Raw genomic sequence first — 17,036 nt, 5'->3', positions numbered from 1 at the left:
AGCAGAGAGGTATACTTCCTTTCTAGGCTAAATCCCCTAGGTGAGATTAATGGCATATATGCCTTTAGTCCTTGAAACGTTGTTTTTCATAATGAACATACATCCTTCTAGAAACCAATAGCCTTCACTGGACATTATCCAAAGCACTGCTCCTAGAAAATTTAGTAGGATAGAGCAAGCGGGAAAAATAAAAGATGGTGGGGGGCTCGGCGGGGGTGAGGAGGGAGTTTAGTATTAGATTTGGATGTGGTAGGGAGAAAAAAGAGATACTTCTATAGTCTATGATTTAATTAAAATCCATGTGCAATAGGCCTTTAGAGAAATTGATCATTTATTCTTTAATTCAGTAAGACAGTCTATTAGTCTGTCAACAAGCCTGTTATGAGAAAAATCAGGAAAACACATAATCCTTGCCTTCTGGAAGTAACACACAATCCTGACTTCTGGAAGCTTATATTTCAGTGGGAGATATAAATATTCTTTTTAAAATAATTGCAATACAGTTGAGAAGTGTTCCATTGCAGGGTAAGTATGCTATAGGAGAGCGAGCAGCTTTACCATGGAGCGTGAGGGTATGTGCAATGTGCTGGCCTCACGAGAAAAAGAGGACGTTGTTAAATGTCTTTTCCTGTTACCATCTCCCAACTCTGGGAAGTGTGACTGGCCCAACTGAGAGTAGTACTGCATGCCCTATAGACTACTCCTGAAGGTTCAAATAAAGTATCTTATTATGGGTCTTTAATATGCTAGAACCTCCTGCTTAGACTTCTGTTTTGTTTTCACAGTATCTGGCAAACAGTCCTCAATCCTGGCTTGAATATACAATAAGTAAATTTAATGTTGACTACCTAAATAGGTAATAGGAATCATGATTCAGTTTGAGCTACCCCATCTATGCCAAGCATTTTAAGACATAGGTAGTATAGAATTAGTTTTATGGAAAAATAATGTGTGAAAAATGTTGACCCTTTAATTTGATATTCTTTTAATTTAATTCTGAGCCATCTTTTTTATTTCATCTCAGTGGGTAATCTTCCTTGTTACCTTTTTTGTTCAAGCCTATGACTCGATTTCTCCCTATTGTATGAGGATTTGTAAGCCTCAGCCACCCATAGTGAGATCATGTTGTCATCAGACTTAACCTGGTAGGAGCTGGGGATTAGATGAGGCTCTGAAGAAGTTTCAAAAGAACCTCACTGAGTAAAGCCAATTTTATCCAGAACCATTGAAGTTCACAGATTTTAATTAACAATTTGAAATTTGTAATATTACTTGAGTTTCAGATGGGTGAGAATTTAACACTATATTAAAGGAGCCCAGGCAAAAGGACATGAGTTGCGTCACAGAGACTTATTAAATGTGATGGAAATTCAACAGACGAATGCCAGCAAACAGGTGCAAGAGCTGAATTAATTTTTAAACCCTACCACTCAGGGGGAATTGCAATACATCACGTTGACAGCCACAGCACGTTGCTAATTTCACTCACAAGCTTAAAAATCTCAATACATTTGAACATGTGAATGTATTAAATTTTAAAAAGTGTAAGTAGCATAAGGGTATCCCAAAACTAAAAGTGATAATTTCTCTCTGGGACCTCAAGTCATTTATCTAGCCAGAAGCATGGTGTTTTTTATGAATGAAATCTATCTTACTATTTCCACATATAAATTGTGTTCTATTATTATATGTAGTGCAGCCTGTTACTAAGCAAGATTTCTCTTTTAATATGAAATTCCTTGTGAGTCAGAGGAAGACTGAATATTCACTGCTATAGTTTCCAACTTCTGCTGTCATGTGTAAAGGGGGTTTTTAACCAACGCTTCTGATGGTGCTAAGTGGTGATATTCCTGGAGTTAAAGAAAAATATAACAAACCGAAACTAGGTAAATGAAGAGGCTTGTTTGGTGGTATTATTAGAGATGGTAAGTTGTAAGCTGAAAACTCAGTAAACTCAATATGTTTTCAGCAGGAATTTGCCTACTTTGGAGTCCCTGGTATATTTGAGCTTCTGATAGAAGCCCTGGAGTATCTCCACATAAATCTGCATGTATTTGCAAAATCTTACAGAGATTTCAGGGATTTTATGAATTTCCACATTAAGAATACCATTTATGGTACATCTTGATCTTAGTCTGGGACTGGAAGAATATCTCTTATTTAATGGATTTTCCCCTTTGCCACCTACTGTGCACCAGGCCCTAGACCTGGCACTTGGGATGTAAGGAAAATAAGAAAAGGTTTCTGGACTTTTTATAGCCTAGTAGGGGTTAGTAGATACATAGTATCTAGTAAATAGTTTGATAAAAATATGTATGAAAAGGTCATTGCAAAAGCTTCCTGGAGGAGATTGTGAGTATTAAGGATGAGTAGATATAAAATGTAAAAACAGGGAAAAGGTCATTCTAGACTGAGAAGGAGAGCAGAGAGCACTGCCCTGTCATTGCTAAAATTGTGTATTTACAAGAAATGCATAATAACAAATGTATGGGAAAATCTTTCAGTCTTCTCTCACCATTTTTCAAGAGGCTGTAAAGAAAAAAAATTAAAGGATCTGGGTTTAATTTCCCAAGATTTTAGCCATCTGAGCCCTTTATGCCAAATTGTACACAAGCTTGTCCCCTCATTTTGCTTAGCTGGAGAATATTAAACATTCATTTTTAGATCATAAAAACAACTGTAAAGGGCTCCCTACCTAGCAAGTGAGTCAGGAAAAGCCCAGTATGTACTTGCATTGGATGAGTCTAGATTCCTAATCAAGAACATGTAATCAGTACCTCCCCAAAAGTCTTTTGATAATGGCAACAGTAGCAAATGTTTCTTTTTTAAACCCACTATCAAGAAAGCTGATGAAAAAGAGACAAATGCACAGTCTGATAACCTGAGCTAACAATATGGTATTTTCAATGGAACGAAAAGGACAAAAGCCAAAGGTATTCATTACCGTCCCCAGGGTAAGAGACCAGGGCAGTTGCTGCCTTCGCCAGATGCACAGTCTTTAGGCTTGACAATGCACATCTCCCCAAGGGAAATATGGAGAGAAAGCCAAACTCTTGCAACTTGATGCAAAGTGATTTGGGTTCCATTACAACATCGCTCAGTAAAAGGCTATTCAGGCTTAGAGTAAAGATTCCACACTCATTTTCTCCCAGAAAATGAGATTGTTATATAAAACACCTGACATGGAATTAGAGCTTCTGGAAATCACTCTAAACCATGTGATTTCATCTTAACTTCCTTAAATTCTAATCAGGAAAAAAGAGATGAGATGGTTTAGTGAACATACAGTCTTAAAATTGTTGCCTTGTTTTGGGCGCACTTAAAAACTCATGAACATCCTAAGGAAATTTTTAAAATTACAAACCTATATAATAAAATAAGGGTTTTTCAATGTTTGTTTTTCTTCTTAGATGAACTAATGCTTCCCAGAATGCGTTTCTCAGATGAACTAACCAGAAATGTTATGCCTTTCTTCTGGGGAAGTTAGGTTCACTCTGTATTACACAAAAAGGGGTGTAAGGGTGGACTTAATGTTAAAAAGACCTGAGTTCCCATTTGTCTCCTGTGAACTTGGAAAGATACATTTAACCCCTTTGTTTTTCACCTTTAAATGGAAATAAGGATATTTACTTCTTATCTATCAGGATTATTATAGGGATTGAATGATGTAATTAAAGTACTTGGAAAGTGGTTAACACAAAACGTATTTTCAATATTTTCCCAAGTGTGTTACCCAGCAAACGAGTTCTATGGAATAGACAGTTGTTATTAAAAATTAAAAGTTCTGTTTCAAAAAGTTTGGACATGTTAGGTAAACAAAGTTGAATGTTTACCTTCAGAGCTTTACCATGCTAATGGGCAGTGTGGGTCTTCCAAAGAGGAATATAATATGCTGTGTTTCTCAGACTTATAGACAACAGACACGTTGGTGTTTGGTTGGAGGTGCAAGTGCTATAGTTTACAAGATCACCGTTTCGCAGAACAGTAGTTTGGAAAATGCTGTCCACATGAGGGTCACGGTTCCCCTCTCCCTCCTCCTTCCCCTCCCTCCCTTTCCTCTCGTCCTCACCTTCCCCCTCCTCCTCCTCCTTTTCCTTCTTCTCTTTCTCCTCCGCCCTTCCTCCTCCTCCTCCTTCCCTTACTAGTATGTACAATCCTTTATAGCCCTCTTCCCAATATTTATTTATTTATCATTCTCTTCTTTGGGTTTGATTTTCTTGAGGGCAAGGACTGTGTCTTCATAAACATTTTAATCCCCAGTGTTTACTACAGTGTACATAATTAATATTGACTAAATGAATGAATGCTGTAATTACTAATGTACATCATTCAGGATGTAAATAGGGTTTTTTGGAGCTGTGAAAACAATGGGCCTGGTTTAAAATGACTCCAGATATATTTTATCTTTGTGGAACTATGCTTAAGAAAGCAGGTAACCCATGCAGAAAAAAATATTCCATGAGAACTAGAGCAAAGGAATAGAAAAAGAACAGAGAAAAAAAAGTTATGTGCTTAGAATGCCATAATACAAGTTGTATAGTTCGGTGGCAAGAGGAGTCTAGAAGTGTAATTATGGAAAATAATCTCCTGGACAGGTGAGTGCAATCTGGAAGGTTTAGGTTAATGAAATTAGGGTTTTATAATTCTTGGCATCGATTATTAAAAAAAGTCAAGGTCACACTGGAAAAAAAATTTTTTAATGATTTCTCATTCCTTTGCCATGCCAAGTCTTCTTACTTTTAAGGCCTGAATATGGCTTAGTAAACTTAGAAGTGCGCCATTGATTTGTACATAAGAAAAATTTTAACTTCATTCTGGATGCTGAGGTGTTTTAGTCTGCTGCCTAAATCCAATAAGCATTACTCAGATGCTTCAGGGGTTTTCAACAGCCCTCTATCCTACCTACTCTGCTATTAGTTCAGAATGAAAGTAAAATTAGTTTGGTAGAACCTCAAATTAATATATCAAATCCCTTCATCACTTACTCCATTTTACAACTGAGAATAATAAATAAATAAATGTTTGAATGACATTCATAAAGTGACTACTTTAGGCCAAGTGTGCACTACGTGCTCCTGAATATTTTCTTTATTTGATTTTCACAATAATCCTGTGAGAAGTGTTATTTCATCTTCTAGTGGGGAAACAAACTCAGAAGTTGTGTTATTGCCCCACATTAAACAGCCATGAAAATGTAAAAGATCTGATCACTGAGCCTAGTTTCTCCTTTCTAAAGTTTAACCCTATTTCTATTACATCATATCATCTTAATATAATGTTATCATTTCTTATGCTTTTCCATAGGGATGATTAAAATGTGTACGTATAAGCACAGTACTTACAAATAGCCTGACCATGATTTAGGTGAAGACAAGTATTCAATTTTAATGAAGGACATGTAAAATATTAATGGAAATATATGTTCCTTAGATGGATTGTTTGATATGATAATGCAAATTTTATCCAAATCAGTTTAGAAATTTACTGTAATTCCAATCAAAATATTTATCATTATATACTTTATTTCTAAATTTAATTTTTAGTAATAAATGAATGAAAATGCCCAAAAAATTTTTGAAAAGAAAGATAATGGCATGGGGATGAGGGTCTTACTCCACCTGATAGCAAAAGGTACTAGAAAACTTTAAAAAGCAGTAATAATCTGCTATTAACAGAAAAATAGAGAAATACATCAGTGCAACACAATTGAGAATCCAGAAGCAGATCTATTTGTACCTAAAAATGTAGTATATGATCAAAATAGTACTTCAAATGAGTAGGGAAATAATATACTATTTCATAATCAGGACAATTAGCTATGTAGTTTTTAAAAAATAAAGTTAGATTCCTACTTCATACTATACTGAAAATTAAACTTTGTGGATCAGATATTTAAACATAAGAAATAAAACCAGAAATACCAGAAAAACATAGAGTTGGTTATATCTATAATCTTGGAGTGAGAAAAGCCTTCCTAAACTTGACAAAATCTGAAAGACATGAAAGAAGTCCATATAGAAATTTTAAATTTCTGTATAGCAGAAAAAAATCTACAAAATGAAAAGACAGTCACAATCCAGGAAAAATAATAGGCAAAGTGTTTATATCTTTATTTTATAAATAGTTCTTCTAAATCAGTAAAGACAAAAGCAACATCACATTAAGGGTTTGTTCAAGCAATTCATAGCTAAAATCAGATGGTCATTACATTTGAGAAGATGCCCACTTCCACTAATTGCCAAAGAAATGCAAATTAAGACAACTATAAGCTATCATTTGCCTACTATTAGACTAGTCAAGGTTACAAAAAGTGATAGTTTCTAGTACTAGTTGAGGACTTGGGGAAATGGACTCTCTCAAATATTATTGGTGGAAGTAAATTGGTACAATCCATTTAGACAATAAGTTTAGAAGCACTGATTCAAATTTAAATGGGCATAAACAGCCTTTGACCTAACACTAATTCTACAGGCATACTATCACAAGTTCACATACAGTTGAAGTATTTTTCCCAGGTTGTGACTGTCTTTTTACTTTGTAGAGTTTTTCTGCCATGTAGAATTTTAAAATGTGCAGTTCACATGTTTACTGCAGCATTTTTTTGTGCTAGTAAAAATAGAAAACATCCCAAATATTCCTGCTGTGGTGGCAATATGAGCTCCACCAGAGTAGAGACTGCCTCTATCTTAATTAACTTTCCCAGTTAGCTGGTACTGTTCTTGACAGTACAAACATTTGTTAAATGAACAAACAAAATGGACTATAATGTGTCTATACAACTGAAATTATTTTTAAAAGTAAGGTAAGTAAACAGGAAGTTGCTGATGTTGTACAGATCATTCCCTTTTTACAAATATATATGTATGCATATACATACATTTATTTACAAAGTATTATATATATCCTTTAAGAGAAAAGTTAGAAAGTATAGCTCTTGATTGCCTCTTAGGATGGAATTTAAGGAATAGTGACATTAATGTTTTACTTCATATACAACAGATAATACATGTTTTTGTTTTTTTAACAATGACTACGTTTATAACTTTACAAATACAATCATCCTTTCAATCTACTAACTCTTCTTTGTGTAAAAGATTTATAAGCAGTGAACAAAATCTCTGTTTTCACTGAGTGTATATTCTAGTGGAGGAAGACAGATGGTAAACAAATAAATATGTATCCCTGATAAAGTATGATGAAGAGAAATAATAAAATTATGTAAGGGGACTCCAGTGACAGGGTGCTGTTTTTCTTCGTTTCTAAGTCTGCAGTGTTTGAGAAGAGACCTGAGTGAAATAAGGAGTAACCCATCCAGGTATATGTAGGCAGATAGATATTCTTGGTATAGGTCAAAGGACCCAAGCTGGAACATGCCATGAATTAGTTAAGAGTACGGAGCTCAAGATCAGGAGATGAGTTTGGAGAAATGGGGGTAGTGAGAAGCAGAAGTCATATGTGACATAGGGACATTTGGCCAAGGTAAGAACTTCAGTTCCTATTTCATGTGATAGGGGGATACTAGAGGTGTTGAACTGTGGAATGACATCTAATTTTTGTATGCAAAAGATCTGTCTGATGACTGTGTGGAAAAGATGATGATGGCCTGGAGTAGGGTGAGAACAGTAGAATTGGTGTGAAGTGGTAGGATTCTGGATGCATTCCAAATAAAGAGTTGCCAGAATTCTCTGATATGAGAGGAAGAAAAGAGTAAGGATATGAAACTGTCAGGAATTTTAAAATACCACTGAAAATAAGCCTGATCTGGAATGTGAGAATGGAGTGCCTCTAATGAGGCAGAACACTTCAACAATTTTCTTGAATAGCTAGGGTCAATCTCTTATGTTATGAATTTTCCCAACATCACTGTGAGAGAGGTAAGTGCCAAATTATGTCTCAAAGTTATACTGAAATTAGAACTTGTTATCCCATAGTGGATTTAATGTTCATTTACTCTTAAATATACACTTTTTAAAGCGTACTTAACTTGAAAACATCTTAACTCGGTATTGAATGTATATTAGCTTTTAATTTCCTTTTGTAGGAAATTATTATTTTTCTTATGTTTACTGACATAACTTTTCTATTTTAAAGTATTAGAAGGAAAACAGTTCTGCTGCTTTGAAGAACTGAGAAAACGTGTGGTTTAGGATTTCAAAGGTGTTAAGTGAAATAAAGTTAACCTAAAAATCTCAACAATATTATGCATTAATATTTGGGGGAAAATTTGAACTTAAACCACTGAACACCTTGATGAATTTTTTACTGTAAATTTCCAAATCTTACCAATACATTCTCATGTCTTATTTTATTCTGTAAAAGAAAATATGCAAAAATAAAGTTCACTTTGCACATTTGCTCATTTCAGATAATAAAGGCTTTCAAGCTTGCATGGCCTAAGGTTCAGATTATTTGCAGGTGCTCCATTGCATGTGCAAATGATTGATTCATTAAGGACATTCCCAGTCAGTATCAGATATCATTAAATACATGCATACAGTTGTATTGAGACAATGAAATTGTTAGCAAATTTAAGAGTTCAGTTACCACATTAAAATCATAATTTGGTACCCACAATCACATTTGGCCAAAAAGTAGGATATAGGATGAGGTTTGTTTTCATGACATTATTTAAAAATTCTATTCATAATGTTTTCTCTGACTAAAAATATTATGTTCTTCATTTAGTCACTTACTGATGTGACTGAATATACTCTTTATATATCCATCCAATGATGCGAATGAACTGTTTGCAGTTATGGTCCTGGATTTTTGTTCATTTATCCATATTTTTTGTTCATAATCTATTCATTATCTTTTTAACAAACATTTACCAAGTGTTTACTACAGTAGTTTTTAATCTTGGCTGCAAGTCAAACTCCTCTGTGAAGCTTTTTAAAACTACTGATTCCTGTGTAATAAACCTCTGAAACCGATTCAATAGGTCTGGACTTCAGCCAAGTATCTTTATTTTCTCAAAAGCTCTACAGGTGACTCTGATGTGCAGTCAGGGTTAAGAATCATAAGCTTCTCTATTAAGCAAGATGGATATAAGAGTTAACATGAAATAGTTCCTGTTCACAAGGAGATCAGAGTCCAGTGAGTAAGTCAGACAAATAAACTAGTAATTACAGTAGTATGATAAGTGCTACATGAAAGGTAAACACGCCTCTTCCCACTTAGAACTAATATACATTGGCCTGGTGTTAAGTAAATCCATTGATGGACTATAAAACAGAAAAAGGAGATTTTTCTCTCAGTACCAAACCAAATAACCCAAATTGTGATTGAGTCCACATTTTCTGTCCTACCTGCTCTATGCCTTAATCAAATGAATTAGCCATACAAGACTTTGTGATTAAACTCAGGAAATGGAAAAACAGAGAGACCAGTTTCTATTTCTGATAACAGGATATGGGAGATGAGAAAGCAGTGAAAAAGGATTGCAAAACAGTCAGCTCCTCAGAGTCAGGGAGCAGGTATCACTAATATTTTTCTTCCTATGGCCTAAATCAGAGTCCAGCTCTTAGGTAGGCATTGGTTCTGGTATAGCTTTTGAATCTTTTTTCCTGATGACTTGTAAGCAAATGTTCCTACCTAGTCTGTGCATACTTAAGGGAACTCTCTAGCAGAGTTGCTCTCTGACCAGTGACTTTCACAAGGAAACGCATTTTTGCTACCTCAGAGGCACAGGACATTTACTGATTGTCTTTAAACTTTCCAATTCAAAGAACCTTGCTTGATTCTTGATAGTCTTTTCTTATATTCTTGTCTGTTTGTAACAATGCCAGTTGATGTTTTGTTTTTACTACTTTAATTTTCATTACCATATGCTATTTTACATACTTTTTTTATTTTATTTTACACAATCTGTATTGTCAATGTCTCTTTCCATAAATTACAGTCACAAAAATGCCAGTATAAAGGAAGGGAGGATATATGCCTTTGATTCCCAGAGCAGCACCAAAAACGCCATGAAACACACTGCCCATTGCAGTCCCTTTTCATCTCCCTAAAAATGGGACCTGAGGAGGCTGACAGGACCACACCTAGAAATCCTTCCCAGGAAACCCAATGAACATCATCTAGATTAGAATTCCCTAAACAAAAGTAAGAAAGCCCCAGAAGGAAAGCTTCATGGAACGTAGTTGTCCTTTTATATTCAGGATCATCCATTCCTAAATATAAATGAAAGCTCTTATTTTCTTTCTCCATGATATGATATTGACAAGGCCTAATTAGACCTTATAAAGACAAGCTTATCTGGTCACTGGTGTTAATTTGTGAGCTCCAGATTCATATGTGGTGTGGATGTACTTAATGTGAACATGAATTATATAAACTTGGGGTTGCAGAATATAAAATATTAATAAAGTCTCACTATATGTGAATACTCTGAAATAAAAACAGATTCATTCAATTAAAAGAATTAGGAATCTCATAGTTTCATAGCTAGCTGGCTGAATGAATTATAAACTATAATTATGCCCCAGGAAGGTGCCATTTTAGCTGGTAAACATAAGTGCCTACCATAATTTGTCATGTCAAATGAACCAATGCTGTTGTTTATATTAGAACTTCTGTGGGGATTTCAGATATTACTTTGTTATTTTAACATTTCCTATTTTTATTAGCTTTCAAAAATATACTTAATGATAATATCAAGGAAGTATTAATTAAACTCTCTGCTTTTCTATCATTTCATCAATTTAGTCAGCGCATATCCAGGCATGACTAATTCAGGGTGCTATGTTAAAAACCACATCCTCAAATACATATTTTTGAAATGTGATAAAATGCAGAGAAAGCTAAGCAGTTACCATGTTGAACCATGGTTTTAATTTCTGCAAAATATTACAAATGCTAGGGAAAAAATTTTTTAAGCCTTAAAGCAAAAATATCCTACAGTATTTGATGATCCGTGTGCTCCATGAATGTTTGTTTACCTCCTATTTTACATTAAAATCCATGTACATTAAAACATATCTTATGTTACATTTCTCCGTTGAAAGAATTAGCGTTGAATTAGGCAAGGTTTGAATCACCTAAGGTCTTCAGGAATGCAGCCTTCCTGAAGCATTCTCTAAATCTAAGCTCTAAATCATGAATAGTTTCGTGTTTGTTCAGATCCTTAGAATGTTTTGAAACACATTTCCCAGTGACCAAAACTCTTTCTCTGGAAAATGGAGAAATTGAATATAAAAGGGAAAGAAGTTGACCTCCCTCTTCAGCTTTGCCCTTGGCATTTTGTTTCTGAGAGACCTGGTTGTTGGAAGATAAATTCCCTAGTGTCTAATGTTTTCTGGCCTTTCATCAAAGTAGATTTTGTAAAGGGGGGAGTGAACCCATAACACTGATTTGGTTAATGTCAGATGGCCAGGTTCTCAGTTCTGTGGTACATGTAAAATATTATTTCTCCCCTTCTTTGATCCAGTTTCTTAAGAAGATTAATCAGATGTGTCTTAATGCACTTTACTACTGGAGATACATATTACTAAAATGTGAACTGTTATTAAGATGTGCGATTCCCTTATATGTGCTAAATAAGAGAGTTTTGTAAGATATATATTTTATGGTTTTAATGTTTACTCTTAGGTCCATGATCCATTTTGAATTAATTTTTGTGTATGGTGTGGAGTAAGAGTTGAAGTTCATTTTATTTTGTACATATAAGCACTTTCATTGAAAATCTGTTCTTTCTCCATTGAATTTACTTGATATTTTGGTCAAAACACAATTGCCTATATAAATGTGGGTCATTTTTCTGAGATGTATAAATTTTTGGAGCTATGTTATTTGGTGCATATGCATTTGTAATTGTATCTTCCTGCTGTCTTGATCATTTTCTCAATAGGAAATGTTTATTTTGGGATCTAGCAGTTCTTCTCTTTAAAAGTTTATTTTTTCTAATAGTAATATAGTCTCTGGGGGTTTTATGCTTAATCTGTACATGATATACTTTTTCACAGCCTCTTGCTTACTTTTATTTGTGCTTTTATGTTTAATATGCATTTCTGTAGACTGTATAATTAGGTCTTGCTAGTTTTCAGTCAGTCTCTACATTTTTTTATTGGAGTGTTTAGTACACTTATATTTAATGTGATTATTTTTATATTTGGATTTATTGTCTGCCATTTTGCTATTTGTCTTCTCTTTGTCTCATTTTTATTTTCCTGTTCTTCTGCCTTCTTTCGTGTTAACAATATTTTTGTGGATTATTTTTATTCTCTATTCACTTATTAGCTTTATTTCTTTGGATTATTTTTTTTTTTTATTGCTCTAGGGACCACAATATGCAACTTTAACTTCCAGTAAAATATAGGACACTTGTAATACGTGTTTCCTTTATACACTCTCCATCCTTTGTGCTGTTGCTGTCATATACAACACATATCTATATATTATAAACCCAAAAATATTGTTACAATTTTACTTAGATCCCTGCCTTTTAAAGAAATTAAGAATTACAGACAATCCTGTCTTTTAAGAAATTAAGAGTTATTTCTTATCTTCATATCACTCATATTTTCATTACCTTCTCTCTATCCAAGTTATCACCTGATATTATTTTATTTCAGCCTGGAATAATTCCTTTTGCATTTCTTGTTTTTAGAGCTGTTAGCAATGAATTTTCTCAGTTTTTAAATTTTTTTGAAAATGTCTTTGAACCTTTAATTTTGAAGAATGGTTTTAAAATAGCTTTCTTGGAAGACAGTTTTTTTTCTCAAGAATTTGAATGTTATTCCAGTATCTTATAGACTCCATTATCCTAAGGAGAGATTAGCTATTAATCATATTTTTGTTCTCCTATGTAATGTATTGTTTTTCTTTGTTGTATTCAAGATTTTCTTACTACCTTCAGCTTGTAGTAGTTTGATCATGATGCATCTAAGTGCAATTTTCTTTGTTTATTCTATTTGAGGTTCACTGAACTTTTGTAGCTAACAGTTAATATTTTTCATCAAAGTTAGGAAGTTTTTTATCATTATTTCTTCAAATATTTGTTCACCCTCTTCTCTATCTTTGCTCTTGTTTGACTCCATTTACCCTTAAGAGTTCTGAAAGATGTTTCTGACACAATAGCTTTAAACTTTGATGGAATGCTTGGAAGTAAAACAGAGAGATATGGATGAAATGACACAATTTTCTAAGGAAACTTAGTTCCTTAAATATACTCACAGCACAACCCAGTAAATTTACATTGTAAAATATTGTTACATGTTTGTCTTCTTTTTCTGTTTTTACAAAATATGTTTGTAGGTGCATTTCCCCCCTCTGCTATTTATGCGCGAAAAGATTTGCTACAACGATCTACACATATTGCTACCAAGACTTTCCAGGCTTTTCGCATATTTGTGAACAATGAACTCAATGAACTTTACACAGGACTGAAGACAGCTCAGAAGTTTCTGAGACCTGGTGGTCGCCTTGTTGCCCTCTCCTTTCATTCACTGGAGGATCGCATCATCAAACGATTCCTGCTTGGGATAAGCATGACTGAAAGGTTTAACCTAAGTGCTAGACAGAAGGTGATACAAAAATCACATTTGGGTTCAGATCATGAAAGCAAGGAAGGAGTCTCTATAGGAAGGGCCCCTTTACTGTGGAAATTGATGCACAAGAAGGTACTTACTCCAGAAGATCGAGATGTACAGGATAATCCCAGAGGACGCTCAGCCAAGCTTAGAGCAGCTATTAAATTATGAGAAAGTTATCATCATCTGATTCTTCAAGTTTTACCTCACGGTTTCTCATGTAATATTCCTAAACAACCTAATACAAGAAAGTGTGGGATACATAGAGATATGTGTGGAAATATGGGTATTTAGCATTTTTTTCTCAAAAAGAAAATAGGAAATATTAGTGTGACACAGATAACTCAATTCAAGGAGCAGCAGTATCTCAAAACTGGAAAAATATGTTTATCTTGGCATTATATTTGACTTTTGAAATGCAGTCCTTTCTCTAACCAGGAAATTTTTTTAAAAAGAAGAAGAAGAAGAAGAGAAGAATATGTGTGTTTATTTAACTATGTAAACTCAAGCTGTCAAAAGAGGGATTATAATTGTATCTGCATGCCCAAATTCTGAATTTAGATATTTAGATTTGCAACAGACTATGATTCAAATAATTAATAATGATCATGGAATGAATTTTAATTTTCCTACTTGGGAATAATTAATTACTACTATAGCTTTCTCAAATATAGGTATTATGCAAATTTAAAATATTCAAGTATTATTTTAAAAATGCATTATACTGATACATTTCATTACTGAAATTATAGTGTTCATTGTTTTAAAGGGACTTTTCAGTATGATATGTGCCACATTTTCATATATTAGAAACTAAAAGTGTAGAATTACTCTAATAGCCCTCACAGAGAATGTTTCATAAAACGTATATTTAAAGTCAATTGTGTTTATTTTAATAATAGCCCAGAATGCTTTTGATAAATAATAAAATCTCTCATCATTTGAATCCTGCATTTTTAAATTGAGCTATTCAAAATACTCAAACAAATTCTATTTGAAATGGAAAAGTGTATCATCTATTCCAGATACTAAAATCAATGTACCCCTAATGTTTTTATTTACAAATAGTAAATGTATTGTAAAATGTTTATTCAGAAGTTCACATGATAGAGAATTCTTTAACAAATTGATGAAATCGATAATTCACATAACTTTTTATACATAAATACACACTTCTAATTTATTCAGTTATGCAGCAAGTACTGAACTAAGCAAAGAAACAAAGGCGAGTAAAATACATGTAGCCCATAATATCAGTCCTGTGGAGTTTATATTCTAGCAGAGAAAAGTGATGGTAGTTAAATAATCACAAAAATTAATATAAAATTAACAAAGTGGTAAGGGCTATAAAGAAGTAGTACAAGGTACCATAAGTACATCTAGTAGGTATTTCATCTACTGAAAGAAATCAGGTCTGACAACATGGTGCTTGATTTATGATTTGAAAAATGAATAAAAGATAATTCAAAGGGTGCATAGGCATATTGATTAAAGGTGCATGTAAATGATTGTTTTCTTAAGTAGTTCCCCTTGAAGTCATATTTACACTATTATTTTGCTCAGTAAACTGTTTATTCAAATATAGGAAAAATTCATCTTCTCAATTATGATTACAAACTCTAAGTTGATGAATCCAGTGAATAAAATGTCAACATAACTATATGGACAAAAGATAAGAATTAAACACTTGAATTTACCACAGACTTACTTTATCCACCTCTGTAATAGTTAACTTTAGTTCCCAAGTTTATTTACCACTTTTAATTTACAGACTTTATTCAAATCTGAACAATTCTGCAGTGAAATCAGAATTAGAAAATATTCTAGGGAACAATGTGCTCAAATTAGAAACAAATGAATATACCTAGCTTAATCCCCTAAATCCTTCCTGAAGAATTTTGTAAGTTCCTCTTTTTATTTAAGTCATATTTGTGAATGAGAATGATTCCCAAAGGTAAGTGCACGTCTGAGTATCTGATTAGAATATAAAAGATCACATCTGATATTCAACAATGATTCACCTATTTCATCAGTCATTTTTGGATGCTCTATAAAATGGGAATCTTTTCATTAATGTTAAATGGAAACTGACTGCACTGGGTTGGATGGCATCCTTCCAAAATTCATTTCCTTTCTAAAACCTCATAATGTGACCTTATTTGGAAATACAGCTATTGCAAATGTAAGTGGTTAAGATGAGGTCATAGTGGAACAGGGCAGGCCCTTAATCCAATATGTCTGTGTCCTTATAAGAAGAGAAGAGAGGCAGAGATAGGGAAGAATGCCACATGCAGGTAGAGGCAAAGATTGAAGTGATACACTTACAAGCGAAGGGACACCAAGAATTGCCGGCAACCATAAGAAGCTAGGAGAGAAGCGTGGAGTAGATTCACCCTCAGAGGCTTTAGTAGAAACTAATAACTCTGCTGACACCTTGGTTTCAGACATCCAACCTCCAGAACAGTGAGAGAATAAATTTCTTCTATTTTATGCCAGCCAATCTGTGGTGATTTATTATGGCAGCCCTAAGAAACTAATAATCTCACAAAAAAAAAAAAATCTTGAATAATATGCATGAAAAAAATCCTGCTTCAATAAACACAAAAGTGGTTTCAAAATGTTGTAGTGTAAAAATATATTAGCTATTTTCTATAATTAGGCTGTTTGCCACAATCATTCTTACCTGTCTCTTAGTCTTAGTTGTAGGATGCATAATAAAATACATGAATGAGTTTCAGATGGTTAACTCTGGAGAATGGTTTTGGGAAATTCATGCAATACATATAGAAAATAAAAACAGATTATTGAAATGAATGTACTTTACTTTTTCAATAAAATATAAATTATATAAAACAAACAGTTGTTTCACATTTCTGAGTCTTTGTATTGACTGCCTTCTACCAATCATTTTAACATAACATCAATCCCATTGTGTAGGACATGGGCCCTTAACAGGTTTTAGTTCATTGCTTACTAAGAAATGAAATTTAATAACTGCACACAATTTTTAGTTGATATCCCTATTTTGCATATTCATTTTGTTTTGACAATTATATGTTAGTTATTATGTGATCTTTTTGAAATTTCTAGGGTAATTTTTAAGGGGAGACTAACCATATATGTATATTTTTTTCTGTTTCTTGTAATATGTGATATATGGTTTGTGCTTACATTCATTTATATCAAACTATTTATTATGTTGCAACTAACAGTTTGTAAGAGAATACAGTATGCCTAACTAGGTTTTTGAGGTTAACTAAAATCTCTTAAAATTCACTTGAAAATATTTGAAATATTTGAAAAATATTTGAAAATCATATTTTTTTGTCTTTGCATAGTATTACATATCTTCAGAGATTTATAAAATTCTTTTTTCTAATTTCTGTTTTTAAATTAGAAGCAGAGAATAATGAATTTATACTGTAGAATTTTTTTAAAATAGTTTGAACATCATTTGAAATCTTATTCAAAAAATATGAAACAGTTCTTAATGGAAAATTCAAA

At 33.2% G+C, this 17,036-nt stretch overlaps 1 protein-coding gene across 6 annotated transcripts in view; it reads left to right on the top strand.

The window, feature by feature from the left end:
• The window catches only part of METTL15 (methyltransferase 15, mitochondrial 12S rRNA N4-cytidine), a 203,272-nt gene extending 186,908 nt beyond the window's left edge, over positions 1-16,364 (top strand). For 5 of the 6 annotated variants that reach the window (XM_057695087.1, XM_057695086.1, XM_057695088.1 and 2 more), the window contains one exon: positions 13,258-16,364. In XM_057695087.1, the coding sequence (XP_057551070.1) occupies positions 13,258-13,703 (446 nt within the window). In that variant the 3' untranslated portion in view covers positions 13,704-16,364. The remainder of the gene's footprint in view (positions 1-13,257) is intronic. The other variant, XM_057695089.1, reaches the window with a different exon arrangement.
• The last annotated feature ends 672 nt before the right edge of the window (positions 16,365-17,036 follow it).

This window comes from Hippopotamus amphibius, chromosome 9 (assembly GCF_030028045.1).
Source record: "Hippopotamus amphibius kiboko isolate mHipAmp2 chromosome 9, mHipAmp2.hap2, whole genome shotgun sequence".
Taxonomy (NCBI): Eukaryota; Metazoa; Chordata; class Mammalia; order Artiodactyla; family Hippopotamidae; genus Hippopotamus; species Hippopotamus amphibius.
This window is presented reverse-complemented; position numbering and strand designations above follow the sequence as displayed.